Consider the following 27731-nt stretch of genomic DNA (forward strand, 5'->3'; position numbering starts at 1 on the left):
TAATGTTTGCAAACAGTTTAGTGTTTAAGTATATTGTGACAAAAGACGATTTAAATTCACTTTCGCTGTACAAAATTATGAACCGTTCGCGTCCAGTTGATCGCAATTGTTGACCCGATGTAATATATCATATCATCTGTTTACGTGACGGTTCCAGTTGTTTGTATAGCGTCCGATTAGAAATGTTGTTCAATGATTTTCTAAACAAGTCCAATGACTCCATATGACCTTTGGTGCCCGATACAACTATATCGGATAAACGATTTGTTAGTCCGATTACATCGTCAATTGTTAACAGGTGTACAGAAATATCGTTGTTTATTTTTCGTATCAAGGCGCAAAATTCATCATACTCTTGGTACATTTATCTTTCATTTGTTAAACTATTACGATAAAAAACCCAATTGTAATATTATATTTATTTCAGAATTATACTATATGAATTTCAATCCACTATTATTCATAAGCAACTATGTTAAATTTATGTATTTTTATATCACGAGTCAAGCTATATTCGACCCGAAAACGTTTTCGGATTGGCAATATGTTATAGTGTATTTATGTTGCAGTTGCTTGTTTTTAAGATGTAAAAATTTATCTAATATGACAAGCGACACGCACGGACCGTTAACAGCTTACACTGGAGAACGTCTAAAAACATTATTATCGAATCTGGCCAAGCGAAAAAAACCGTACGTGATTGAAGGGATGCGATCAATGCAATCAATGGATTTAATGTCCGATATCGGTATACGAAGTAATATAATTGAAATTTCCGCACAATTGCTAAACAAAAGCAAATTAGATAATATACAAGATGTGTTTTTTCAATTTGTCAAATATATTTTAATTTTTTTTCATTTTAAATATATACCATATTATATATATATATATATATATATATATATATAATCTGTAATGTATTCATTTCTTAAAAAAAAATATTTTTTTTTTTTGATAATAAGTGTTGTTAAAGAGATTTTTCGGTTGTAGAATTTATAATATTGTACATTGTAGTACTACTGGATGTTATAGGTATTTTTATAGTGCTAATATAATTATAGTGCATTATTAATGTTTTCGGCTTAATTGTTGAATGTATTAAAATTAAATGTATAGATATCGGTTGACAGTTAGATCATTGACAAAATGTATAAATATTGCCTTAGATGCAGAAAGGGAGTTAAATGAAGCTAATGGAGATATTGCAACTGCAATTTCAGGTAAACTAAATTGTGTTCTTTTGAAAAACAAAGGCTGGAAACAATCACTAGACATTAATTATATACTGGTTGCGTAATACAAACGAAATTAAATTATTAGGTTGGATTTAAACGAAACCTCTTGCATAAAGTGTGTACTGATAATTTTTGTGGATATAAAGTATTCGTTTTCTATGTATAAAAATATTCTGTCAGATAATAGTGACACTACTACAAATCTTACAAAATCCATGGTAGTTAATTATTTTTTTAATTTAATTAATTAATTTTATTCATTTTTATAACTAATTCATGTTCATTTTTGGTCATGCTTTTTTTTTTTTGCTTTTTTTAAAAATAAATTTGCTTCATTTTTGCTTTTTTATTATTTATTATACTTTAAAATCCAAGCCCTATTCATTATTAATTTTAGGAATGTGTCCACCTAACCCAGGACTGAGTAGGACACTATAAAACATGGTGGGAGGATGTCCTGATGCCGGACCTACACGAACGAGGCACAAATGTGTGCCTGGGTAATATACTATTTATAAGTAATAACGTATATACTAGATAGGTACATAAGTATTTTGGCCGGTACATCACTATTATTTATTTATTTTTTTTTTTATATATATATATACACTAACTAGTTACTTTTTTTGTTATACTTATATTCCTATTGTGTTCTATTGTTTTGATTTATATTTTTTTGTTTCTCTGATCAGTTTTTTATGCCTGATGGCTTTTCTCGACAACCAAATTAAAATATGTATATGCGCTCTCAATTAAATATTTGTTAACCAAACCTAGTATTTATCTTTTTGTAAATTATTTCTATGTATGTGAGTTATTTCTATATAACATTTAAAATTAAATCCACGATTCTCTTGTTACCACTTAAGAGACCGTTAAAAAATATAGATAAGAGGTGTAATGATGATTTACGGGTTCTACGGCGACGTACCTAACTCAATGTTATGTTTAAATATTATTCGAACAATTGTAAAAAAATTATTCTAATACAAATTAAATCAAATAATTATCTAAAAAAAATGTTGCCGAACTCTAGTTATATACGAAAGATTTATTATTAAATTAATCTTGAAATAATTTTAAAATAAACGATTTCAATATAATAAACCTAGTTATTTATGCAACATTTTTTAAAAACGTAAAATATTTCTGTTAATATTTTATATTCTTATATAATTTACACTTCAAATTATTTTATGAATCATTTTTGGTGTTTTCACAGTATAAACGGTTTAATATATTTTTTATTTATGCATTTTGTAGCATCAGTATTTATTAATTATATTTTATTGCTCAAACAAAACGATTTTCAAAATAACTAAAAAATATGTCAAAAAAATTATACTGCGGTCTATGCTTTTTATCAAATATTTATTGATTTCCCATTAAATAATGCATGTGATGTTTATTTTAGTGCGTGTTCGCCTAAAATTACAGAGTATAGGTACCCAATAATTATTATAACTCCTTTGCGACTATGACATTTAAACGATATCCAATTCAATAGACTCATAAAATAACATTTCGTAAACATTAAAAAAAAGTTTAATAAATAAAAATCCGATAAAAATCTAGTAATTATTATTATTATTATTATTATTATTATTATTATATTACGTCGCGTCGTACTATTATCTTATGTACCTTGATGACATGCACTCGAGAGTAGCCTGTTGGTAAGTGCATTCATGAACATTAACGTAAAATGTTCAACCATAAAACGCGAGTAACAACAATTATTTATGTGGATTAAAATGAAATTTCGACCGAGGATCATGATTAGGTCAGCTGTACATGATTTCAGGAAAATCAAACATAATTCCGTTAGTCCGAATAGTGAGGTCAAACGAAGAGATTACGACGCAAAAGAATTCAACGATTATTTAAACAAGTTAGTATGAAATTGGATTTCCTAAGAGAAAATTAGTTTTTATCCTACCTATGTTTTAGATTTAGATGATAATGTTTCAAGACATTGTGTATTGCCGTTTTTTTGGGGCATTTATTCTGGAAATTTAACTATAGTGGCTTGATTATTGACCTAAGAATATTTATTAAAATAATATAATTAGCAGTAAAAAATAACTTCATGAGAATTAACTAATTATACTTAGTAGAACCAACGTGTATATTGTATAATATTATATGGGTAGTCCAGAAGTATAAATGCATAATAATATGTTATATAAATGTCCAATCTTTAAAATCAAATGTTTTAGTATTCATCATCATAATATTAATATATTTGATATAGCTAAATACTTCATTACACCCTATTAACTACTATAGGATAGGTTCTTTGACAATAATCATTCATATATATTGAACTCATTTTTTTGTATGAAATTAATATATTTTTTTAGATTTACAATTATTAGTTTATTAAACAGGATTTACAGGTGACAGGCCTTATAGAATACTTATAGTTAATTCGAATTATTTATACTTTCGAAAAGGCAAAAAACATGATGACTGTGTATTATTATGATTAATTTTACGTAAACGTCCAATTACAATATTTAGTTTTTATTAGGTACTTGATTATGCTTTCATTTAAATGTACGATTTTATTTTTATTTTCAAATCAATACTACTATATTTTAGGCTGTACTTTTTGTTGATATTTTTTTTTTCTATATTATCATTTTATAGAACCGGAGTTCACTACTACATTCGTCACGTGTTAACGTTTGCTTCGATTTTTGGAATTTTTCCGGTCAGCGGCATTTATCAACGAGACGTTTACAAACTGAAATTCCACTGGTATTCTCCGGTGGCCATTTACTCAGTCCTTCTGCTCTGCGGTTTCGCGTCTATAGAGATATTCTCGTTGGACTACACTATAAGAAACTTGAATCAAGACAACCTTACGGCAAAAGGCACGTAATGATTAATATTTTTCAACTGTATTGTACAATTTATAAACACAAGAAATTGGGCTGAACTTAACTAGACTTAAATTAAATACGAAATTTCTTATATACACCAGATATTATTTTAAACAGCTATAACAATATAAAAATTCGAATTAACTTACTATTTTACGTTTCTTCGTAAATATCTCGTAGTATTTAACAGTTATTATTAGGATTCGGGACTTCATGCATTTGCATATTATTTAATAATGATTGCAGAAGTCTAAGTAAGATATAAATTTGTTTTAAGTCATAACGGACTGAAATACAAAAATTTGAATGGCATATTTTCGCATATTCACCGTTTTCTGAACAAAATTCATATTTGATAAATTTTGGCAATTTAATTATCATTTATAACATATTTACGAAGTTTTTTGTTTGATGTTAAGTAAATTTATTTTAAAGGACAACATTATTTTTTTTTTTATTTTCATGCATTGGTCAATATACGTAATCATAGAACGAGTCAGGGCAGAACAACAAGGGAAATACCTTGTTCCTACGTTTACTATCGTTTATCGTAAATCGTTCAGAGAATGTTAAAGAAAAATAAGTATTCAGTTTTTTTTTCATTATAAAAGATGAAGAAAATGAAATCGGAGATACACAGTAATAAAATATATGTAGTGTTATTGTTGTCAAAAATACTAATTAAAAAAGGTGTCTAAATTTAAATGAATAAATCAAAATTTTGAACTGACATTAAAAAAATATTTAGTTGCATATTTCGGTTATTTTAAGTACATATTTATATGCATATTTCCTAAAATTGTTGTACAATAAGTCCCGAACCCTAGTTATTATTATAAATTGATCGTGAATTATCTATACTGATTACTTATTATGCTTATATTACTATATTATATATATATATATATATATATATATCAGTTGTATATGTGCAGTCATACAGTAAGGTTGTGCGTGTTCTCTTTCTGATTTGTTTATCGGTAATTATACGTTTATTATCATTATTTGTATATTATTATTATTATTATTATAATATGTTAATTGGCTTTTCGTTTTCGACTGCTTAATATTATGTCAACTAAAGTTCAAAATTGCCACATTTGCACTCATGCATTTGCTGATCTTGATTTACCTATTAATTGTGATGGCTGCAGTTTAATTTTTCACGCAGTGTTCGGGACTATCAGCGAGCGAAATCAAATGTCTATCTCTAAAAAATCGTAATTTAAAATTTTTCTGTGAATCTTGCAACAAAGGGTTGCGTGATATTCCTGAGTTGAAAGCTTTAATAAATCGTTTGCTAGTTGAAGTTAACGAACTTAAGAACTTAAAAATAATGATAATAAAAATGAATTACAATGCTCCGAAGAGATTATTAATGAGGTGGCCGAACGAAATATTCGTGCATCTAATCTATTATTTTACAATATTCCAGAGTCTAACTCTGATAACATTAATGATAGAATGTCTCATGATTCTAATATTGTTAATAATATTATCGATTCAATTAATATTGGTGATAGCATTATTAGACCTACAAAATTAATACGCTTGGGCATTCGCGGACAGAATAAAACTCGACCAATTAAAGCAATTTTTAACTCACCTAATGATGCGTTTGAGATACTGAAATTAAAGAAAAAACTATTATCTCAAAATCCACCTTCCACTTATAGTATCAGTTCAGATCGTACACTTTACCAGAGAAATTATATGAAGAACTTACGCGAAGAACTTGAGACTCGTAGATTGGATAGTGAAGAAACTGATTTAATAATCAAATATGTAAGAGGCACTCCAAAGATAGTTTCCAGAAATGATCGTCTTAAACATCGTAACACAAATTTTTTATAGTAAATATGTTTTACCAAAATGTACGCGGTTTATTAACCAAAATCCCATTTTTACGTAACGCTTTATCAAATGTTAATTATGATTTTATTTGTCTAAGTGAAACTTGGTTGAACACAAATGTTTTTGATGTTGAACTTGGTTTTATTAATTATAATATATATAGAAATGATCGTAATTTAAGTTTTAGAAAAACTAGGGGTGGGGGTGTATTAATTGCCATAAAAAAAAAATAAGCTGTGAATTATTAACTGTTCCCATAGTTGCTGAAATTGAGCAAATATATTTAAAAATTACATTTAATAATATAAAAATGATTTTAGGCTGTGTTTATATTCCGCCAGGTACATCCTCTGATGTTTATTCTAATCATTGTAATACAGTCGAGTCTATTTATTTTAAATTCCCTGAATACAATTTTGTTATAACTGGTGATTTTAACTTAAACACTTTCGACTGGTCAGTTGATCCTAACTCTCAAAATCATAGGTCTGGTAATATCTTATATAATACTTATATTAACTTTTTAAAGTTAAAACAATGTAATAGCATAATAAACTGTATTGGTCGAACCCTCGATTGTATAATGCTTAGTGATCAAGCCGAACTCACTTCTATTTACTTGTCTGATACACTTATTCCTTCAATTGATAAATATCATCCTCCAATTGAATTTCTAATTAAATTTGAAAAATCATTGTTTAGTGAGCATTTAGAGTCTCCTTATATTTTTAATTTTAAGAAATGTAAATTTAATGAAATTACGCAATTTCTTTCTAATATTGATTTTGATCTGAATCTTGATAATAATTTGTCTCTAGATGCTATAATTAATAAATTTCACGAAATTATTTACCACTCATTCAATCTGTTTGTACCGAAAATTAAAATCTATAATAATTACTCCATTGTTTGGTCAAATGCAGAACTCCGAAACCTAATAATAGAAAAGAAAGCTGCCCATAAAAAGTATAAACTTTTTCCTTCTCCTGAAAACTATATTAAATTTTCTGAGCTTAGGAAAAAAGTAAAATTATTAAATTTAAATTGTCACACTCGATACATTGCAGATATTGAAAATAGTATTTCATTAAATATTAAACCATTTTGGAATTATATAAATTCTCTCAAGGAATCGAAAAACAATATTCCTGACTGTATGAAATATAATAGTAAAGCATCTAAAAATCTTTCTGAAACGGTTAATCTATTTGCTGATTACTTTTCTAGTGTCTATGTTAATAGCACTATTAATTCTAATAATAATTTTTCATTACCCAATATTCCTACTAATACTAATAATAATCATATTAACTTAAGCTCATGGTCTATTGATACTTGTGACATTTTTGATTATTTAAATTCTTTAGATTTATTTTCAGGGACTGGACCTGATGGTATACCATCAATTTTTTTAAGAAACTGTAGTTCTGTATTGTTGAAGCCTCTTCATTTTATTTTTAATAAATCTTTAAGCTTAGGTTATTTCCCGGATATATGGAAAAAATCATTTGTCACTCCAATTCATAAAACTGGGGACATACATAATGTTACTAATTACAGACCTATTTCAAAAATGTCTATTATTCCTAAAATGTTTGAAGCCTTAATCACTAAAAAATTATCTAAAATTGCTTCTTAAGTTATTTGTAAAAATCAACATGGTTTCAGACCAAACATGTCTATTAACACTAATATTCTACTTTATCAGTCCAAAATACTTGAAGCTCTAAACAATCGTGTACAGCTAGACTCAATCTACACCGACTTTCAAAAAGCATTTGATAAGGTTCAACATAATTTACTTCTTAATAAATTATCTTCTTTTGGCATCCATGGAATTTTTTTTAATTGGTTATGGTCCTATTTAAACTGTCGTACACAAGCGGTTAAAGTTTCTCATTATATTTCAAACTCTTTCCAAGTAAGTTCTGGCGTACCACAAGGTTCCCATTTAGGTCCGCTATTATTCATAATTTTCATTAATGATTTACCATCTATTTTTGATGAATCGGTTGATATACTTCTATTTGCTGATGATGCAAGAATATTTTCCAAAATTACTTCTACAGCAGATGCTTTAAGATTACAAGCGAATTTGGATAAATTCATTTTGTGGAGTCACCAAAACGGTTTACCATTAAATATAAATAAATGTAATATTATTTCTTTTTCTCATATAAATAATACTATTATATACGATTATAAAATGGATAACTTTTCTGTCACTAGAGTTACATCAATTAAAGATTTAGGGATTATCTTCGAAAATAACTTGTCTTTCACATCTCACATAAATCATTGCAGTAAAAAAGCTCTTAAGATGCTAGGTTTTATAAACCGAAATACAAGTAACTTTAAGAACATTAATGCCTTAAAAATTCTTTATTTTTCTCTTGTTAGATCACATCTCGAGTTTGGGTCAACAGTTTGGTCACCAAGTTATAACTTTTCCGTTAATATTATTGAAAATGTTCAACTTAAATTTTCAAAGTTTTTGAGTTATAAATTAAATATTCCATGTATAACAAAAAACTCATATAATATGTTTATTAGAGAATTAGGGTTTATATCATGTGAATTAAGGAGAAAGATTGCTGATATAATGTTTATTTATGACTTGTTAAATGGTCACATTCACTCTCCTGAATTGCTATGATAGGGTTCAATATAACGAGTCACCGTCTCAGAAAAGTAAATTTATTTCATATACCATTTAATAGATATAACTATGGCTCTGATAGTTTCTTTCCTAGATCATTAAATTTAGCAAATCAAATTGTGAATTATGTGGACTTTTTTTTCATGTCACGTAATATTTTTAATCGTAATTTATATTTAGGTTTAAATTCAATTGCAAATTAATTTTTTATTCGATTATCATTTGTTATTATCTTTATATTATTGTTATTATTATATTATTCTTGATTTACTGGTATTTTTATTATAAATCTATTTTTCTTTATTATTATTATTGATTCTATTTATATTCATCTTTTAATTGTATGAAAATAGTTTATATGTTACTACTGATAATTACTTAATATTATGTCATTCACTTCTACTGTATTTTCAAAAGGGTTTATCCCGTTTATTATAAATAAATAAATATATATATGTATGTATCGATGACAACCGTCAGCCGACCATCCTCAGCCGACTCATGAAGTATACTTATTTATAATCCGCCCCTCCCGTTATGGTAGGCTGGATCCGTGCCTGTATCTATATGGTTGATACCTGCTGTGATGGTATACTTCCAGTTTCATTTACCTTATTTACCTATTATATTATAAATATATATAATATATAATAATGTAATTCCTATTATATTACCTATTATATTTACCTATTTACATCTTATAAACATACCTACCATCATAATATTATTATTATGTTATTACGATTTAAACGATTTTTCATCACTAATTATTCGCAGGTGGCATAAAGAAAGCTACGTCGGGAAGTATATTTTACGGTAATGCTTGTTGTGCCATGTGGATGTTCATAAAACTAGCCAAGAAATGGCCAAAGCTGATGCAAGACTGGCGATCGGTAGAGGTGTCCATGAGAAAATTCGGCGCCCCAAGACTCGGATGGAAATCCACCACCCTGGCTGTTGTGTTGTTAGTGTTCGCGTTCAGTTAGTACATTATAGTTGTGTACAACATTCATCAGTCATATTTCTATATTATATTATCTGCTTTTAGTATACCTTTGTCTTATTACATTTACATAGCTGAACACGGCCTACACAATTGGTTGAACACGAGGCCCGGTGGAAAGGACGACATAGCTGCTATGTCGCTGATCGACAACGATTTCAATACGAGTTTTATACTTATCGATCAATCTGTATGTATATTTATAGTATTTTATACAGCAAATTATTGCATATATCAATAAATAATGTATTTTATATACATAGTATTATACGTGTGTGTAACAAATAATATAACTTGCAAACTGATGTACGGTGTATCTACATTATATATACCTATTCTATACTTGTATTTTCTTTAATATTTTGTACAATAATAATATTATTTTATATTATATAATATTGTTATATATTATCAGTGGTGCCGATCCTTCCTTTCAAGGGTGGCGGCCGCCACTCTTATTTGAAGAGGTAGGTGTCCATAAATTATGGTTTTTTTTTTATATGTTTATAATTTTTACCAGTGGCATAAAATTATATGATATTCTGTATTTTACAGTAAGTTCATAAGCATATTATATATTATACTAAACTTTAGCATTAATAAAAAATTATACCACCACTCCTCTTGAAATATAGTTCGGCGCCACTGAATATTATTATATTTATATAGTATATATTATTGAATATTATTGTATATTATTATATATTGTATAATATACAATATATGATACATTAAATTCGTACATAGGTAATGTGAGTTGGCTAATCGATAGAAAATACTCAGGGCCGGTTTTAGGAAACTATGCGCCCTGGAAAAGGAAAATTAATGCGCCCTCTAGTTCAGGTTAAGTATTTTTTACTCAGAAGTCAGAATAAAAAACTGTTTTAATTAATTTTTATTATCGAAATAAATTTAAAGTTAAGTCATTTTTATAATAATATTAATAAGTAAATATTATTTAATAGGTAGGTATGTTTATATTCAAATAATCTTCATATATTTAGTGGAACTTTTCGTACTTTAATCTCTGATTATTCATTTACCAATGTTGTCCAATATAGATTTTCAGCAATATCATTTTCAATAGATAAGATTGCAAGCGATAACAATCTTTCATCACCCATAGTTGCTCTTACATATGTTTCAATTAGCTTAAGTTTCGAAAAACTACGTTCTCCAGATGCAACCGTAACAGGAATTATCAAAAGAATCCTAAGTGCGATCCATATATTTGAAAAAATTTCTTTTGTGTCAGTATCCAGTATATACTGAAAGACTTCTTTTGGTGCCTTATATTCTACTGGTAAAATTTGTCGAAGATGTATTAATTCATTTGCGAGGTTTACACCATTAAGATCTGATTGCTAGCCTTCTGACAATTTTAGATGAAGATCCATACAGTGAGGAAGAAGCTCCGTTTTTCCTGGTAACTTATCAAATTTATATTAAAATCCCCAAATACTTTTGTGAAATTCCATTTGTTCAAAACGGTCTTCAATGACAACCAGAGCTGTATCAAGAAGAGAATAAGTGCTCGTTTAAATATATTGTGGTGACGTAAACAACGCACCGCGAATCGTCCAAGTTGTTTACAATATTGTCAGTGGATAAGGGGAAATCCCATGTTCTAGAATATGCGATGATTATCTCGTTAAGGTAATTTCGAGAATGTTCTAGACAATCGACGCTGATATATATATATACCGGTTGGTCAGACGCTCATTCAATCAGTCTGTGAGTACAATCCGCGACACACCGTGAATTACACTCCGCGATATATTCGGCAATTCCTCTGCAATTGTAACGCTTATCGATATTTGTACATACATATTTATATAATATAGCAGTGGTTTTCAAACTGGATGCCGCGGCACACTGGTGTGCCGCGAGTATCCAATAGGTGTGCCGCGGTTTTTCCATAAATTACTGATAGCATTGAATTGCGATATAAGAAAATATATGCTTTCAATCGATATGGATTTTATATATATATGTATATATTAATAAATCGACAGCTTGTAGGAATAAAACGATTAAGATAAGTAAGTTCAGATAACTATTGAACTATAAAATGTATAAGTAATATTATAAACCCCCATATAGTATATCCGTCGCAACCGACCTGGACGTTTCGTCGTATTCGTAGAATAGTTAGTCTCCTAATTGTATTGTAATAGCATACGAGTATTTTAAAAAAATATTGTGGTATGTATTTACATATATTTATAATTATAATCATCAATTTGTTACTCGTTATGTTGACAATAATGCGTCAGTAAGTCAACCACCAAAAAAAAAAAACAAAATATAGTAATATTCGTCAGTATCACGAAGATTACTTAAAAATGGGATTTTCTTGTACTGGTGATTCAGATAATCCTCGTCCGTGGTGCGTTGTATGTGGTGAAAAATTGTCAAATGAAGCAATGGTGCCCAGTAAACTTAAACGTCATTTGTATTCTAAGCATTCACATTTGATCGACAACATATTTTCAACGTTTATTAAATTCACAAAATAAGCAAAGTAAAAGTATGACAAAAATTGTAAAGATTTCTGATAAATCTCAAGAAGCGAGCTATGTAGTAGCAGAGCTTATAGCTAAAACAATGAAACCACATACAATAGGTGAACAGTTAATTTTACCCGCTTGCCGTGAAATTGTAAAAATATTTTTTGGAATAGAAGCTGAACAAGAAATATTGAAAATTCCTTTATCTGATAATACAATTAGTAGGCGCATAAACAACATGTCCGAAGATATTGAGCAGCAAGTATTAAATACGTTACGTAATTCTCTTATGTTTGCGCTGCAAGTTGACGAATCTACAGATATAAGTGGAAAAGCACAGCTTTTAGTTTTTGTACGCATGGTAGTTGATGACGATATTATTGAAAACTTTTTTTGTTGTAAAACATTGCCCGAAACAACGAGAGGTGAAGATGTTTTTAAAGTTTTGGACGATCATTTATCATCAGTAAATTTATCATGGAACAAATGTATTGGAATATGCACTGATGGTGCACCTTCAATGACTGGCTCAATAAAAGGTTTCATTTCTTTAGTCAAGAAAAAAAATTCAAAAATTATTTTTACCCATTGCTTCCTTCATAGAGAGGCCCTAGTTGCAAAATCTTTAGTAAGTGATTTACAAAATATAATCAAGTTGTAAAAGTTATAAATTTTATTAAGAGCCGACCTCTAAAATCAAGACTATTCGAACAAATTTGTGACGAGATGGATGCAGACTATTCAAGATTGATTTTATACAGTGCAGTAAGATGGCTTTCAAGAGGGAATATTTTATCACGATTTTACAATTTGAGAGAGGAGTTATTTGTATTTTTAACTATGGAAGAATCTGAATTCAACTTTCTTGGAGACGAAAAGTGGTGGACAAAGTTGTCTTTCCTAACTGATTTGTTTGAGCATCTCAATAAACTAAATTCAAGTATGCAAGGTCGTGATGAAAATATACTAAAATCGTCGGACAAAATTATGATTTTCATCGAAAAATTGAATTTATGGAAATCTAAAATTAATCAAGGTAATTTAATTATGTTTCCACGTACTGCTTTACTAGTTGCGAATGACAACATTTTGTCATTAATAGTCGAGTCTATCACATTGTTAGAAGTAAAAATGAATAAATATTTTCCAAGTATTAATATTAAAAATTACAACTGGGTACGGGACCCTTTTAATGTGTCTATTAGTGACTTGGTTGATTTAAAACTTGTTGAAGAAGAAAATCTCTGTTCAATTAAAAATGATCGAACATTGCAGTTGAAATTCAAAAAGATCACTCTCAATAAATTCTGGGTGTATGTTTCTAAAGAATATCCAGAAATATATCTATAAAAGCACTGACTATTCTTGTGTCGTTCTCAACCTCATATCTTTGTGAACAAGGGTTTTAAGCGCTTACGAATATAAAAAATAAAAACCGAGAAAAACTAAATTCAGTGGAGGAAGAAATGCGGGTATGTCTGTCAACTATTCGTCCAAGAATTAAAAATATTTGTAACGCCCATCAGGCACACATTTCTCATTAAATGTACCCATGTATAAACTGTACTATGCTTTTTTTTGTAAGTAAATTTAATTACTAATACAATACGTTGTACGACACCAAACATTGTTATCGAGTCTTTTGATGAAGATGCTGCGTCTGAAACAACTAGATTAAGAGAGTGGCATCCGCATGGTACATACTCGTAGAATGCTCGAGAATTTATACTCTTAATACTCTAGCTTGGACTCCTTTATTTTTTCCCTTTCATATTGGCACCGTTGCCGTACCCTTGACCACGACAATCACCGATATTAATATTATTTTCTTTTAATGTGTTTAACAAAACTTCAACAAGTCCTTCTTCTGTTGAAGTATGAACTGTTCGGAAATCTATAAAATGCTCTTTTAATGAAACCTTGCCATTTTCTTTTTCTACAAATCTCAGTGTGAATGACATTTTTTCTGAGTGACTTAAATCTGGAATGCAATCAAGGATAATTGAAAAATATTTACTTTTCTTTAAGCGATTTTGTATATTTTGTAAAACTGTAATATCTAATAAGTTTATTAGTTAATTTTGGATTAGCTTGCAACAGTAATTATCAGGGCATTGCTTAGAAGATATTCGACGTAAGTGTTCAGACATCACTCCACCGAAATTTCCCAAAAGTTGTACAAGCTTTAGTAAATTATCAGCGTTTGGTGAAAACAGCTTTTCAAACGAACCCCGAAATGCTAAATTCTGTTTTGCTAAAAACAGTGTAATTGCTATTAAGCGTTCTAAAACGGACCTTCAATGATGTACTTCCTTGTTGATAATTGTTTGGTTTTGACTATCAATACATTTATTCTTTAAAAGCCTATTTTTAAATTATTTCTACTTAGAATACATAATAAAATGATTAGTTGATTTTTTTGTGTTCTTTTAATTTACTATTTAAATGTTTTCAGTCATTCGATCCTAATTTAGCAAGTGAAGAAGAACCTCCGAATATTTTACAACAAAAACAAAATGTTTTATCTTTACTATAAGAATATATAAGACACTGCCTGGTTAATTTTTGACCATTATCTAAATTTCTAACTATAAATGAAAGGAAAAATTACATTTATCTTCATTCAAGGGAAAATGAATATTTTCTATTTGAACTGGGCCATTAGAAATCAGTATTTCTTGATATTTCGCACTCAAAAAATTAGGCCACAATGCAGGATCGGAAAGACAATTCTTTGTAAACTGATTGTCTTCAATATTTTCATCACAATTATTTTTTAATCTTAATAAAGAATTACTTTTATATTCAGACTCTATAGTTTCGTCATCAATGCCTATACATGAAGTATCGTCATTAGTAATAAAATTTGTTTGATTGTTATCGTTAATATGATACTCGTATGATGTAGAAGGGTGTTGGTTTGTTGCTTAATTTCGTCAACATCAGGTAGGATAAATTTATTCATAGACCCTTGCGTTTTTACAAATCATATTCTTTTTGAAATTTACGTTTTCTATATTAAGCATCAGAAAGTTTTTTCGGTACCATTGTCTAAAATTTAAAAATTAATTTAATGTATAAAATACGTTTTCGAGAAATATAACTGTATAAGGAACTATAATGATATAATACTTAATAATTTTAAGAATTAGAAATACTTCTGATATTGTAGTGTAATTGTGTAAAGTGTTACATTTAAATTGGTATAACATCATAATTCATGCATAATACTCTATATTCTATAGCAGTGTTTTCCAACTTCTTTTACCCGCGGAACCTTTGCAGGAGCTTAAACGTTTTGTGGAACCCCAATATTTTTTCTATAATATTAATACAGACATATGTATTGTACACTTAAATGAGTGGGTTATCGGACACTTCCAGCACAAGAGTGTCATTAATATAAAAAAACAAGACGGCTTTAACATTTTATTTTGTTTGTTATCTATTATTACAATATTATAAATGTACCTACATATCAAAGCTCAAAATGCAATATTTGCCTCTCATTACTTCGAAGATAGATTCAATGAGAACATTGGAATCATTCCATAGTGTTTTTTCATAACTGTTTTTAAATCTGGAGTTATTCATGAAAGTTGGATTTGTAAGTCTGGAGCCGCATTTACTTGATTTCGAAACCTTAGTCTTTGTATACGCCGAAAAGCTACAAACTACGAACCTCGAATCGGGAAATGTTTCAATTCCAATTCTATGTTCAAATCATAGTTCAAATCAAAATATTGCTAAATAATTTATATTTTCCCAAATTTCTCACGAAACCCTTAAGTTCCGCGGAACACCAGTTGGGAAACACTGCTCTATAGTGCAGTATTATTATATTATAATATAAAACATGATTACTTACGAAAATTAAATGTTCACTATTCGATGACACCAGGTAAACCTAACCTAACATAACCAGGTATTAGGACAAATTATTGTAGGACAACTGATAATCAACTGCGGTGAGTATTGTACGTGTACATGTCAAACTAACTCATTTACGACAGTACCTACTATCTTAATAATACCTAGTTATTTTTTTTTATACTGGTCTAATACAATCTAACATAATTTCCACGAAGACGAAAGCGTTAAATATACTTTCGAGTGTAGTGCGCGTGAAGGTAGAGTACCTACCCGCATAATTGATTCGGCCATCTATTTTCGTTAGTCTGTAACAGCTATAGTTTTTCTCGAGATATCTATTAATTTTTGCTATACATTATTGTATTTATTCGAATTACTAAAAATAATTTGAATTACAAAAAACTATTATTAAAAAATTAATATCTAAACTCTGAAGGCGCCCTGCTCACCCACTCCTAAGACCGGCCCTGTATATACTCATGTAAAATATTACTTATACAATGTTTTATTACGTTTACCTTAATGCAGGCGACGTTGACGGGGTATTTAGAACGATTCTCTCTGAAGACGCATTGGTACCTGTATGACGACTACGAGAGTTACAATCCAATGAAAGGATTTCTGGTCATGTGGCTGAGCTTGACAGCAACATTTCTCTGGAATTTTACTGATCTTTTCATCATGCTGGTTAGTTCAGCTTTGGCGGCTCAGTTTAAGAAACTAACCAAAGCCATGCATAGAGTCAGAGGTCAGGTAGGTGGATATAACACTAAGAAATAGCATAATAATACAATTACGTTGTCTTACAAACTTTTTCATCATTTTAAATGCACGAATAAGTTCATGCATTCTTGAGTAAAACTAAAATTCTTTTTCCCGGGGAATTAGTTGTGATTATCAAGTTAGACGTAGAGAAGACCTCTAAGGCAAATACGTTTAAGTCGTCTGGCTGGATTTCCCTGAAGATTGTTGGTATGAAGTTCAACTATGAGAGTGGTGTTCCGTTTAAGAATGGAGGCGTGAGTAATATTTTACAGCTATTTGTCCAATGGTTGAGATTTTTAGATCGTTTTGCAGTGACATATTGGTAACTTACAGGGAACATTAACAATCATACGTTGGCAGATCGACCGAGATATTGCAAGTAATTATTTTGTATGAGGATTTATAGCATTTACGAAAATTAAGTTAGAACAATATCCGGGATGGAGCTCAAAAGTACCTAACATGAGCAGATTCGGAGTTGTTGATTTTGTTTTTCAGGATTTGAACCATTAGGATGGTTGTTATAACATGTTAAGAATCATTTGGTCATTAGTTTACTACGATATTGAATTATTTTGCAATAAACGTTTGTGCATGTCAGTTATCGCATAATTTATTTTAATAATTTTTAATATTATTGATATTCGAAAAATTACCTTTTTAACTACAGTTAATAACATTTAATGTGGTAAAAATTTAATATATGAACCATTTGCGTTTGCGCACTCATAGGACACCAAGCAATTTCCAAGTAGTTTTAATGGTATGTTATTATTTTTTAAGATGCTGACAATGTCCCAGTGGCGAGAATACCGAGAGACGTACACGTCCCTAACTCACTTGGTGAAAAAAATCGACGATCACATAAACGTAATTGTGGCGTTGTCGATAGGCAGTAACATTTATTTCATTTGTGCACAATTGATCACGGAAATTGAGTGAGGGTTTTTAAATGGAATAGCAACACATTTATCAATAAATATGACCTCAATAAAAATACAATTTGTTTTATTATTATTGTTACTGTAGTTCAATCAAGCACAGCTACTTTAGAACATTGTTCTACATGTACTCGTTTTTGTTTTTGGTATTTCGAACAACTGCAGTCGTTATGCAAGCTTCCGCGATCAACGACGAGAGCAAGAAAATTGTTCCAGAAATCTTTATGTGCCCAACACACAGTTATAGTATAGAAGTATGTAGTTAGACTTATACTTAATACATTTTTAATTTTATAAGTATTCATTCAAATGCATTTACCTGTTTAAAAATTTTCTAGTTATCTCAAAAAATTTATAATTACATCACTATATAAAAAAAAAAAAAAATATGATGCGAAATACAGAAATCGGGCTATGTGTATAAAGTAGTAAAATAAATGCATAAAATAACCATATTCTTTATAACAGTAAAATAAAAAACAAAAAAAACTTAACTAAAAGTATAATAAATATAACATTTATTACCTCCAATAGATCTAAATATTAGTTACAAACAATTTGAAATATACAATATACAATTAACTGGAGTGTATTTCAATTAATTACACTTGAATGTCTGAATATATTAAAAAATTGTATTGATAAAAATCACTATAAATACATTTGTTTTCAAGACACAAAGGTTTTTACAAGAAGTCACATCGGATTATGTTGCTTTAACTGGACTAAAAATGTTTTCAATTACAAGGAACTTTCTTTTAGGAGTAAGTGATAAAATTAAATAAAGATAAAAGCAAATATGTTTTAATTTTTAATGACAATTTTTCTTTTACTTTATAGGTTGCGGGAGCAATTTTAACTTATGAAATTGTGTTAATACAACTCCAAAATACAAATTAATTAATTATTGGATAGTATTATAAAATGTTTTCTTTTATATCTTTAAAATATCTATCCTTAAATCAATGAACCAATATTATCAAAATAAATAATATATTTTTAAGCACTGTCTGGTTCTTTGTTTTGATTTTCGATTGACATATAATGTCTGATTGAGTTTAAATCGCGTAACAACATTGTAATAGTATTGGACAAAACTTCATTGTCTACAATACCGTTCACTTGATCTTCAAGTCCTAAATAGTTCATAATAAATTTAAATGTGCCTTGAATAATTATTAACCAAAATTAATAATAAATAAGTACCATTAGTTTTGGCTTCAAATAAATTTATTCTGGCTTCTAAATTATCAAAGCCATCTTCAATTTCCTCAAGTAAGTTTTTTCTACAGTCGGCTGTATTAATAGGTTTCTCAGGTACTGGACCAGATAATACTAAAATAATTAAAAAAAAGTCAATTCAATTCAATTCAAACAGAAAAACAGTAACTAAATTTACATTCTTCAAGCTTGTCTTGGGGAGGTTCTTCATTTATTTTTGAACCTTGTTCAGACCATAAATAAAGCTTTGGATGCTCAGGTGTTTGCCTGTACATAAAAAAAAAAAAACTAACTATAATTAACAATTTTATGTAAATATTATAAATATAAAAGTATAAAAACAATATACCCATAAATTGCAGTTTTGACTAATAAGCTATGTAAAAAATTGCTATGTTCAATCACTTCAGCAACAAGTTGATGAGATTGTTTGAGAATATTTTCATCTTTTCTTCGTCGTTCATCTTTATGCTGAAGAACACTAACCATTTCATAAACATACATGGTGTGCATATATATTTTATATACATAAAATTGATCATAAATCTAACTTACCTGGCTATTTTTCCTTCTTTGATCCAATCTTGTAAATAATCATATTGTTTTGATTGTCTTTTTTTTGAAGGATTTAAACAACTAGTACAAACATAATTGTCCGGTACTTGATCTTCAGAAGCAATTTTATTACATAGACCATGTTGCCAGCATAGACAAACGTCACACTGAAATAAGAGTAATATTTTAAATATTTTGAACAATGAATTATGTCACCAATCATAAGTTTTGTATTGCACTAATAATATATTTAAATGAATATTAAGGAAACTCAAAAACTCTAAAATAACAGTACCAAACGGTTCTAACTTTTTTGTTAGAATAAAAAAAATAAAAATGTAAATAAAGATAATTGTTACTACAAGGCAATAGATGTATTTATATAAAATTATTAGTTTGGAATTCTAACATCTATAATGCTATAGTATGCATAGTATAAAAAATAAAAACTAAAATTATTCAGCATAATGTGCACAAAATTGTATTACAGGAAATAATACAATTACATCCTCAAACATATACCACTTTAAATTGTAGAGCTAATTAACTCAAAATAAAATAATAATTACTTGTATCATTAACCCATCTTCTTGATTTGAAGCACATGAACAATTGATTACTTCTTCTTTGGGAAGAGATTCAATATCAGTTTTTTTTTTTTTAATTTTAAAATGACGGTCTGAGCCGGCTACACTTGTTATATCATAACTATCTGCAATTTAAAACCACAATAATGTAAATATTGACTTAATTTGATGAAACTTGAACATTATTTTAACCTCTTGTTTCATTTTCAAAATCATCAACTAATGTTATATTTTTTATGGCTTCTTTTATCTTATATTCTTTCAATGAAGACTCTGTTACTGAGGTCATTGATTCTACAATACCGTCAAAACCAGAATCTCTAAAAATTACAGAAAATATATTATTTTTATCAATAATTTAAAAACTAAACAAATTAGTAAAAAAATTATTACTTTGAATCATATATTGATATACTGTTAGGTTTGTCATTGGATAAGATAGAAGTATTATAACTCTCAGATTGGTAAGAAGTATTACTTTCGGGTTCTTGTCTGTAAAAATTTAATTTAATAATTTGTATTATATTTTATTTTATTTGGTTCATAAGTTATTATCATCAAATTAACTAGGAAAATAATTAAATACTTACTCAGTCAATTTTAAAGAAGAAGAAATTGTACTCGGAGATGGTGAGTCATAAGGTGTATTTCCCCAACTTCTTTTAGCTTCCAGTTGAGATATTCGATGAAGATAATATGATGGAGATAGTTCATCAGCATTTTCACCCTCAATTCTTGCTGTAGCAAGGTCTGTTACATTTGGTGTGGAGACGAGTAATTCAGTATACTCGGAATGATAGTGTTTAATATGCATCTAAATAAATAATATAAAATTTGTCATATTTTATCAGTACACAAAAAAAGAAATGAAACAAAATAAGTTCATTTAAAGATTCTAACCATTAATAGATTTTCTTTACGAAACAGTTTTCGGCATTCTTGTTTTGGACATCTAAAACCTTGTTCATTGGAAGCATCCATTCTGACTGAAATAATGTAATTAAAATTGTAAATAAATTACATTTAATCAAAATTTATTATTTGTTATATTTAATTTTAGTAAGGAGCAAAAATGTATAAGTGCTTATAGACAAAAAGAAGATAATTTATAGATATATCTATCTAACAATGAAACATTGAAATTAGCTTATTTTTTTGTATTAAAGAATTGTTAGCTAGCTGATGGAAAGAAGGAGAGTTCTGATTGAATGAATTGTCTGTTGTATTATAAATAGGAAAAGATGGTTTTAATTTTTTTGCAGGAGTTGGTGTAGCTGCATCATCTGAATAAACCAATTTGTCTGTTACTGGACTATGTTTTCTTCTAAAAAAAAAAAGAAAAAGAATCATTAAATATTTAACTTAAGGAGTTGACACATATTATTAATACACTTACTTTAAATTAACTGAATTTAATTTAACAACTAATAACTTTTTTTTGCTATCACATTTTTTTGAAGATCTTTTTTTTTCAGGACGCCTTCGTACACCAAAATATTTTTTTCCTAAAATATAAAAAAATATTTAATAATTTGTAATTTATTATTCATTAGTAATGCAAAGTATCTAATTTTTTTTTTTTTGTTTCATATCATTAGACGAAACAGATTTTGTGGGTGAACAAATCTCTGCTTCTGCTTCAATATCCTCCAATAATTCTTCAAAATTTTCTGATCTCGATAAATTGGTTTCATTCAAAAGTTTTCCTTCTATCGAAAAACTTGAGCTCTCCATATCTAAAAAATTAAAAATTTTTTAATTATAAAATAATTTTTTTTGTTATTATGATTTTCATACTTGTTCTACATTCCATTTCTGAACTTTCTATTATGTGTGAATATTTTGATGAAGTGCTTGTAGAAAACTTTTCATTATTCTAAAAAAAATTTTTTTAAAAATGACAGTTTTAAATTATTACAATTTTTTAAACAGATATATTAATATAAAAAAATGTATTAAATTAACAAACATATTAAATTTCATTTCATATAGTAAGAATCACATAAATTTCATTAAATGAAAGACATTGAGTACATAATATTTAAGTATTTAAAATAAAATTATGATATAAAAATATTTATTTTATGTTAAATTGGTTTAAAATACACATAAAAATCATAAAAATGTAATAATTAATAAAAATAAATAAATAAATAATTCTTACCGCAGTGTTATTTAACAAAAGTTGTTTTGAGTCACGGTCAGATAACTTCTTGCCATCCTTTATTGTTTTTTGTTCTTTAAGCTTTGAATCTATGAACAAAAAATAAAATAACAAATTATTTTATTGAGCTTAATCAAGAATAAGCCATATATTTATATTTATAGAATATAAATTATGTCAAAATTCTTTAATTCGTTTTATAACAATTATTTATATTTGAGTAGTTAAACACTAATTAGTATCATAAGCAATAAGCTACGAAGTAATTATTTATTTTACTCAATTACATACAATTCATATATATTCTAAATTAATCTTTATTCGTCAAACAATCACAATTAAATTTGTTAAAATAACAAACTATAATTAATTATTTGTATTTAATATAAATCTAACTATAATATTATTTCTAGCTGATTAAAATATTAAAATATTAACTTATTTTAAATGAACCTATATATACATAAATTACACAGTAAAATATTTTATTACATTAGGAGTATAATTAAATACGATTTTTAATTAAGTACCTACTTAGAAATTAATGAAATCATGTGTTAAGGAAAATGTATGCATTCATTCAAATAGAGATGAGATCAGATCAGTCACCTTACCTCTATTTATAGCCGAATGATTACTGTAACTATTATAAATTATTTGGTCTTAGTAGTTTGGCTGCTATTCAGTTATGGTAGCATTTGTGAACAATGGAATTCCATTTTAGAATAAGAATAAGAATATCAAATTACCTTTTGACCTTTAGTCTAATAAGTGATGATTAAAATATTTTAAAACAAAATAATTAAATAAAAACAATTTCAGACACAAATGAGGAAAAATAATAATTAATCTGCTACATTTACAAGTAAAATATTATTAAAAACAAAAAACAATATTATATAGATTCACGTATTATTTATTTAAATAGTCTACATAAAACAGTAAATAAATGCATAGGTGAAATTAGATGATAAGTAATGATAAGCAATGCAATATATGGAGTGGGAAGTTACAACTCTTGTTATTAGCAATTTTCTCCTTCTTTGTACTTTATATGTATATATAATTGGTTTTATTTTATCAATAAATAGTGAAAGGACTATGATACATTTTTAAACATCATAATAATGAATTTAATCATTTTAAATTTTAACCATGAATAATAAATAAAATTAAAATTATATTAAATTTGAGCTCTTTGTTTTATATTAATACCTTAATGCAAACAAAAAAAAAAAAATGTTTAAATAACAGCACATTAACTGAATGCCCGGTTATTACGCCCAGTGTTATAGTTACATTTAATTTATGTATCAAAAATTGAAAATTCTATAAATACATTAACCTAACCAATATTATGCTACAAATTATTTAAAAATAAACAAAAAGTGCCATCAAAATATCTATTTTTTTTTTACTAATACTCTAAACCAATAGGTAAATAAAAACAAGAAAATAAATTTGAAATACATATTGAGTAGCCGATAGCTACTAGCAATGGTGCATATTTATATATTCAGTATTTATTATGTTCGTATAAATTGATAAAAAATAAATGTTTTGAAAAAGTGTAAAATTAAAATTATTATTACTTAATAATACTTTAAATAGAAGTAATAAAGGAATTGTAGCACAAATATATAAAAAATATATTTTTTCTCAGTGATCTCTATTTTTAATTTTTTTTGTCGATCGTGATAACCTACTAGGAAAACTAAAAAATTGATAACAAATTTAAGAAGTTGGCCACCTCTGTCATATAGTGTATAAAATACTATAGCTCAGATGATAATAGAAATATTAAACAAAAAAATCAAAGCTCTAGAAACTTGATCATAACATTTTAAACATTAAAAATTTATCTTAATTTTGATAAAATTTGTTTGTGAAAAATATTCTATTAAATCAACAATTTTTTATTTTATTAAGTACTTGTATACTTAATAATTAGGCTCAATATTTAAAAACAACTTAAATCTAAGATTATTTTTTAAGTATATAGAGTTAACTTAAAAATACTTTAAGTTATCTAATTTTAATACTTCTAAATTTATATCTTTCTATATATTATATATATCTATGAGTATATTATACATTAATGGTATAACTATTTTTCAATGAAAAATGTGCAGTCCCAATTTAATAAGATACTAATATAAAACAAAGACAAGAAACATAAATCATGAATATTACATATAAATATATAATAAATAAATATACGAGTATGTCAAATTACTTAAATTAAAGATTTTCCATAAATTAAAATGTTCAATAATATTATTTACAAGCACAAAATAATTCTTACCTTGTGTCTTCTTTGATAAAAAATCATCTTTTTTAAACTTTACTTTAAATACACCTGAAGATCGCGCAGCTGTAGATTTTTTTGTTATTTCTTTATCAGAAGGTACAACATTAGGACTCATTGATTTAATGTCAGAAACAATACTTTCTACATGACTAAAATTTCAAAATTATATTAAGTAAATACATTTATAAAAATGATTAACCAAGTATTTAATATTGATTAAAGAATTAAATAACAAAAATGTATTCTCACTTGGACTTTGTTACTGAATTAGCTGCCCATTCTGCATCTATAGATTTAATACGATGACTGTCTTTATTAATCCATTCATTAGCACCATTACCCTCTTTATAAGAAATAAATATTTCATCACCATCATCTTCTTCAACAGTCGCCGGTGTCCTAATATAAAAATGAAACATTTTACTATTAATTAGTTATATTTAATAAAATTACAGAATATGTATCAACACAAATAGATACATTCTACATTGATGACACAATGAAGTTATTATTAAACATTGAGTCTCTTTAGTGATGAGTTGTGGTCATCACAGCATTTATATTTGTGATCTCATCAGTATCTACATTACTCCACACACACACACACACACACACACACACACATATATATATATATATATATATACACACACATTTACTTATGATATTTAATTAGTTCCAATACTTGAAATGTTTTGAACGATTAAAATACCTATTTGATTTGGCAAGCCTAGATAAATTATGAACTGAAAGATAATTACTGTTATGAAGAACGTTTGTTTATGAATATGTAAACAATTGTCAGTGTTTACACTGAAGAGACTAGTTAGGTCAAGATTTGTTAGAGAACAAGTAATAAATAACAATAAACAATAATAAATAATAAGCATGAAAAAATGTATACATAATATATTTACATACAATAGAATAATTAAGATTTATATTCATTAATATCCTCTTAGTATGTAAAAATATATCCCTAAGCGAATACATAAGGTGACTACTATAAACTATTATAGTTTGATATTTTCTTTATATTAAATATAAAGAATAATTTTGTTTTAAAACTTAGTAGTATGAGTTATTATTAATAATAATTACTTAATGTTAAATTATTGCTTTATTTCAATTTAATAAAAGTTATAAATGTAGAATATGCTTGAAAAATTAATGACAGGACTTGAAAATTATAGTGTTTAAAAACCAATGGTATTAATTTACATAACTAAAACGGAAAACGTTGATATCGTTGCATAAAACAATAATAAATGCAACATAAAAACATAAACCATTCCAATACATAAAAATTTAATATCGTTATCAGTGGCATGGGAACCATGTTTAAACCGTGGTGGCTGAGTATAGCTACAAATACAGTGGAAGGTAAAGTTATAATTTAATGACTGTGTCTGATCAAATCGATTGTTGGAAACCAAATGATTCTAGAAATAAATTAGATTACAAATCTATTTTACAGTCCCGATAATGGATTTCCTACTCTGAAAACTATTCTATTTTGGGTGTTACGGTTAAATGTTGAATCTTTTCCAATTTCTAAATAAAGGGTAATTATCTCCATGTTATCTTATTCTTATATACATACCTCTTATACTACATACATAGTATATGCAAGTTATTTTTAAATAAAACTATTAGTTTACTGTATGTGTATGTTAATACTTAAAAATTTATTAAACAGTTTAATAAATATATTTGAGTTTTGTTTCTATATTCAACAAAAAAAATGAATATGGAAGATGGCCTATGTATTTTAGTCATGGGAGGGTAAATACTAGGAAAATGTCCGTGGGGGGCTATGCCATCACAGATTTTTTTCCGTAGGAGCAGTTTTCCCCATTTTTCCCATTGTTCCGGTATCCATGATCATTATAAGAAATTATATTAGGTAGTTAAAATGATTTTAAATGTATTTACTTAAAATCATTGTTTGCAATACGTATTGTCATTAGGTAGTTGAAAATTTAAAATAATATACTGATAATGATTTAAATTAAGAAATAAACTTTTCTCCAAATTCGATGCTTATAAGATATAGTACAAGATCGAAAAACCAATATTATAGTAAATAGATTATAGGAAATCTATAAATATTTAACCAGACTTGTAAATCAGTGTTTTGAATGGGAAAAACATGAATTAATATAATTTGTTATATTTATTTTTATTAATATTATTACAGTTATTATTATATCTAAAATAACATTTTATTTATATATTTCCTCTAGAACAGAATTTGTTCAATAAAAATGTAAAATGAGAATCTTAAGTAGAGAAAACGCAATAGTCGCTGAATTAGAAATAATTGTTGATGAATTGATACTCTATTTGTCTACCTAAATGAGCAAAATATTTTAATAAGAAAAAAAAGGAAAAACACGGTGTCTCATAAATTTTAATAAGTGATTATACAAGGTTCATAGACTAGGAACTACTGATATTAAACCTTTTATTGGCATATATTACAAACCACCTAATCAGACATTTAATGACCGAGGACTTTATGTTATGATCAATGCTAACCTAACCAATCAATAAAACATACCTAAGCGAATGTGTCTATTATCTATATGCGTAAAAAATAATAATAATATCACAGATTACCAACACGAATTAACAAAGATTAGTCGGCGAACGATAATGGTATCATTTGTAAGATAGTATCACAACTAATATTATAATTATGGGATTCGTTTTCATATAATCTGCGGCGTTATGAACAAAACAAACAAGTGACGATCCCCCCCCAGCGTGAAATCAACACGATGACCTGATGCTGAAAAGTTCAACCACGGCTGTGGCCCTCGTCGGGAAATGAAAAGAACGCTTACCATATGTTGGCAGGCGAATGAATCAAAATTTCAGTTCCGATATCGTATTCCATTCTGCCGGTTGAATCGTAATCGAAGTACTACGTTGATGTCGAACAATATTTACGTTTATGTCGGACGACGTTCATCAATTTTCACCGTTTATTACGAATACAATCGATCATTCGTACTGGGTACAACGGATGATTACAAACGGTAAATTAATAAATTAATATATTTTCACTGATCACAATTTTCGACATAGACCTGTTAACAAATCATGGGATATATATATCCAGGTAACAAATGGACGGCGCTTAGATAGAAAAATCAG

General features: G+C 27.4%; 3 protein-coding genes across 7 annotated transcripts; 2 read left to right on the top strand and 1 right to left on the bottom strand.

Moving 5' to 3' along the window:
* LOC112684448 lies at window positions 1-1300 on the top strand. The gene is made up of 3 exons (XM_025555984.1): window positions 1-358; window positions 428-821; window positions 1120-1300. Exons 1-3 carry the CDS (start codon window positions 214-216, stop codon window positions 1298-1300), a joined length of 720 nt encoding a protein of 239 aa, XP_025411769.1. The 5' UTR covers window positions 1-213.
* On the top strand, window positions 690-18693 carry LOC112684371 (gustatory receptor for sugar taste 64f-like). 3 transcript variants are annotated; one of them, XM_025555872.1, is made up of 13 exons: window positions 690-748; window positions 1120-1223; window positions 1324-1456; window positions 1636-1738; window positions 3043-3129; window positions 3891-4117; window positions 9417-9620; window positions 9717-9832; window positions 16554-16778; window positions 17574-17728; window positions 17820-17985; window positions 18406-18495; window positions 18572-18693. In XM_025555872.1, exons 4-13 carry the CDS (start codon window positions 1680-1682, stop codon window positions 18629-18631), a joined length of 1389 nt encoding a protein of 462 aa, XP_025411657.1. In that variant the 5' UTR covers window positions 690-748; window positions 1120-1223; window positions 1324-1456; window positions 1636-1679; the 3' UTR covers window positions 18632-18693. The 3 variants fall into 3 exon arrangements, with proteins under 3 accessions (XP_025411657.1, XP_025411658.1, XP_025411656.1); XM_025555873.1 differs by lacking the exon at window positions 690-748 and having other exon boundaries at window positions 1113-1223; XM_025555871.1 differs by lacking the exons at window positions 690-748; window positions 1120-1223; window positions 1324-1456; window positions 1636-1738 and having other exon boundaries at window positions 2862-3129.
* Window positions 18662-27731, bottom strand: LOC112684370. Of its 3 annotated transcripts, none has more exons than XM_025555868.1 (18): window positions 27419-27731; window positions 24819-24968; window positions 24564-24718; window positions 22259-22347; window positions 21892-21970; window positions 21666-21830; window positions 21491-21599; window positions 21246-21418; window positions 20995-21080; window positions 20685-20908; window positions 20488-20586; window positions 20287-20414; window positions 20077-20219; window positions 19508-19674; window positions 19302-19433; window positions 19131-19219; window positions 18938-19066; window positions 18662-18867 (listed from the first exon to the last, which is right to left on the bottom strand). In XM_025555868.1, exons 1-18 carry the CDS (start codon window positions 27469-27471, stop codon window positions 18731-18733), a joined length of 2307 nt encoding a protein of 768 aa, XP_025411653.1. In that variant the 5' UTR covers window positions 27472-27731; the 3' UTR covers window positions 18662-18730. The 3 variants fall into 3 exon arrangements, with proteins under 3 accessions (XP_025411653.1, XP_025411655.1, XP_025411654.1); XM_025555870.1 differs by lacking the exon at window positions 27419-27731 and adding an exon at window positions 25223-25240; XM_025555869.1 differs by lacking the exon at window positions 27419-27731 and adding an exon at window positions 25050-25131.

Source organism: Sipha flava, unplaced genomic scaffold, assembly GCF_003268045.1.
Source record: "Sipha flava isolate LNK unplaced genomic scaffold, YSA_version1 249_pilon_pilon, whole genome shotgun sequence".
Taxonomy (NCBI): domain Eukaryota; kingdom Metazoa; phylum Arthropoda; class Insecta; order Hemiptera; family Aphididae; genus Sipha; species Sipha flava.

Coding starts and splice junctions, on each gene's coding strand:
- LOC112684371 (XM_025555871.1), top strand. CDS start 2,981: ATGTGGATTAAAATGAAATTTCGACCGAGGATCATGATTAGGTCAGCT. Junction 9,621..9,716: donor GTTGTTAGTGTTCGCGTTCA/GTTAGTACATTA, acceptor ACATTTACATAG/CTGAACACGGCCTACACAAT. Junction 17,729..17,819: donor CAATTGATCACGGAAATTGA/GTGAGGGTTTTT, acceptor TTGTTACTGTAG/TTCAATCAAGCACAGCTACT.
- LOC112684448 (XM_025555984.1), top strand. CDS start 214: ATGACTCCATATGACCTTTGGTGCCCGATACAACTATATCGGATAAAC. Junction 359..427: donor CAAAATTCATCATACTCTTG/GTACATTTATCT, acceptor TATTTATTTCAG/AATTATACTATATGAATTTC. Junction 822..1,119: donor TTAGATAATATACAAGATGT/GTTTTTTCAATT, acceptor TTAAATGTATAG/ATATCGGTTGACAGTTAGAT.
- LOC112684370 (XM_025555868.1), bottom strand. CDS start 27,471: ATGGAATACGATATCGGAACTGAAATTTTGATTCATTCGCCTGCCAAC. Junction 21,971..22,258: donor TTTTGTTAAATAACACTGCG/GTAAGAATTATT, acceptor AATTTTTTTTAG/AATAATGAAAAGTTTTCTAC. Junction 21,600..21,665: donor TATGAAACAAAAAAAAAAAA/ATTAGATACTTT, acceptor TTTATATTTTAG/GAAAAAAATATTTTGGTGTA.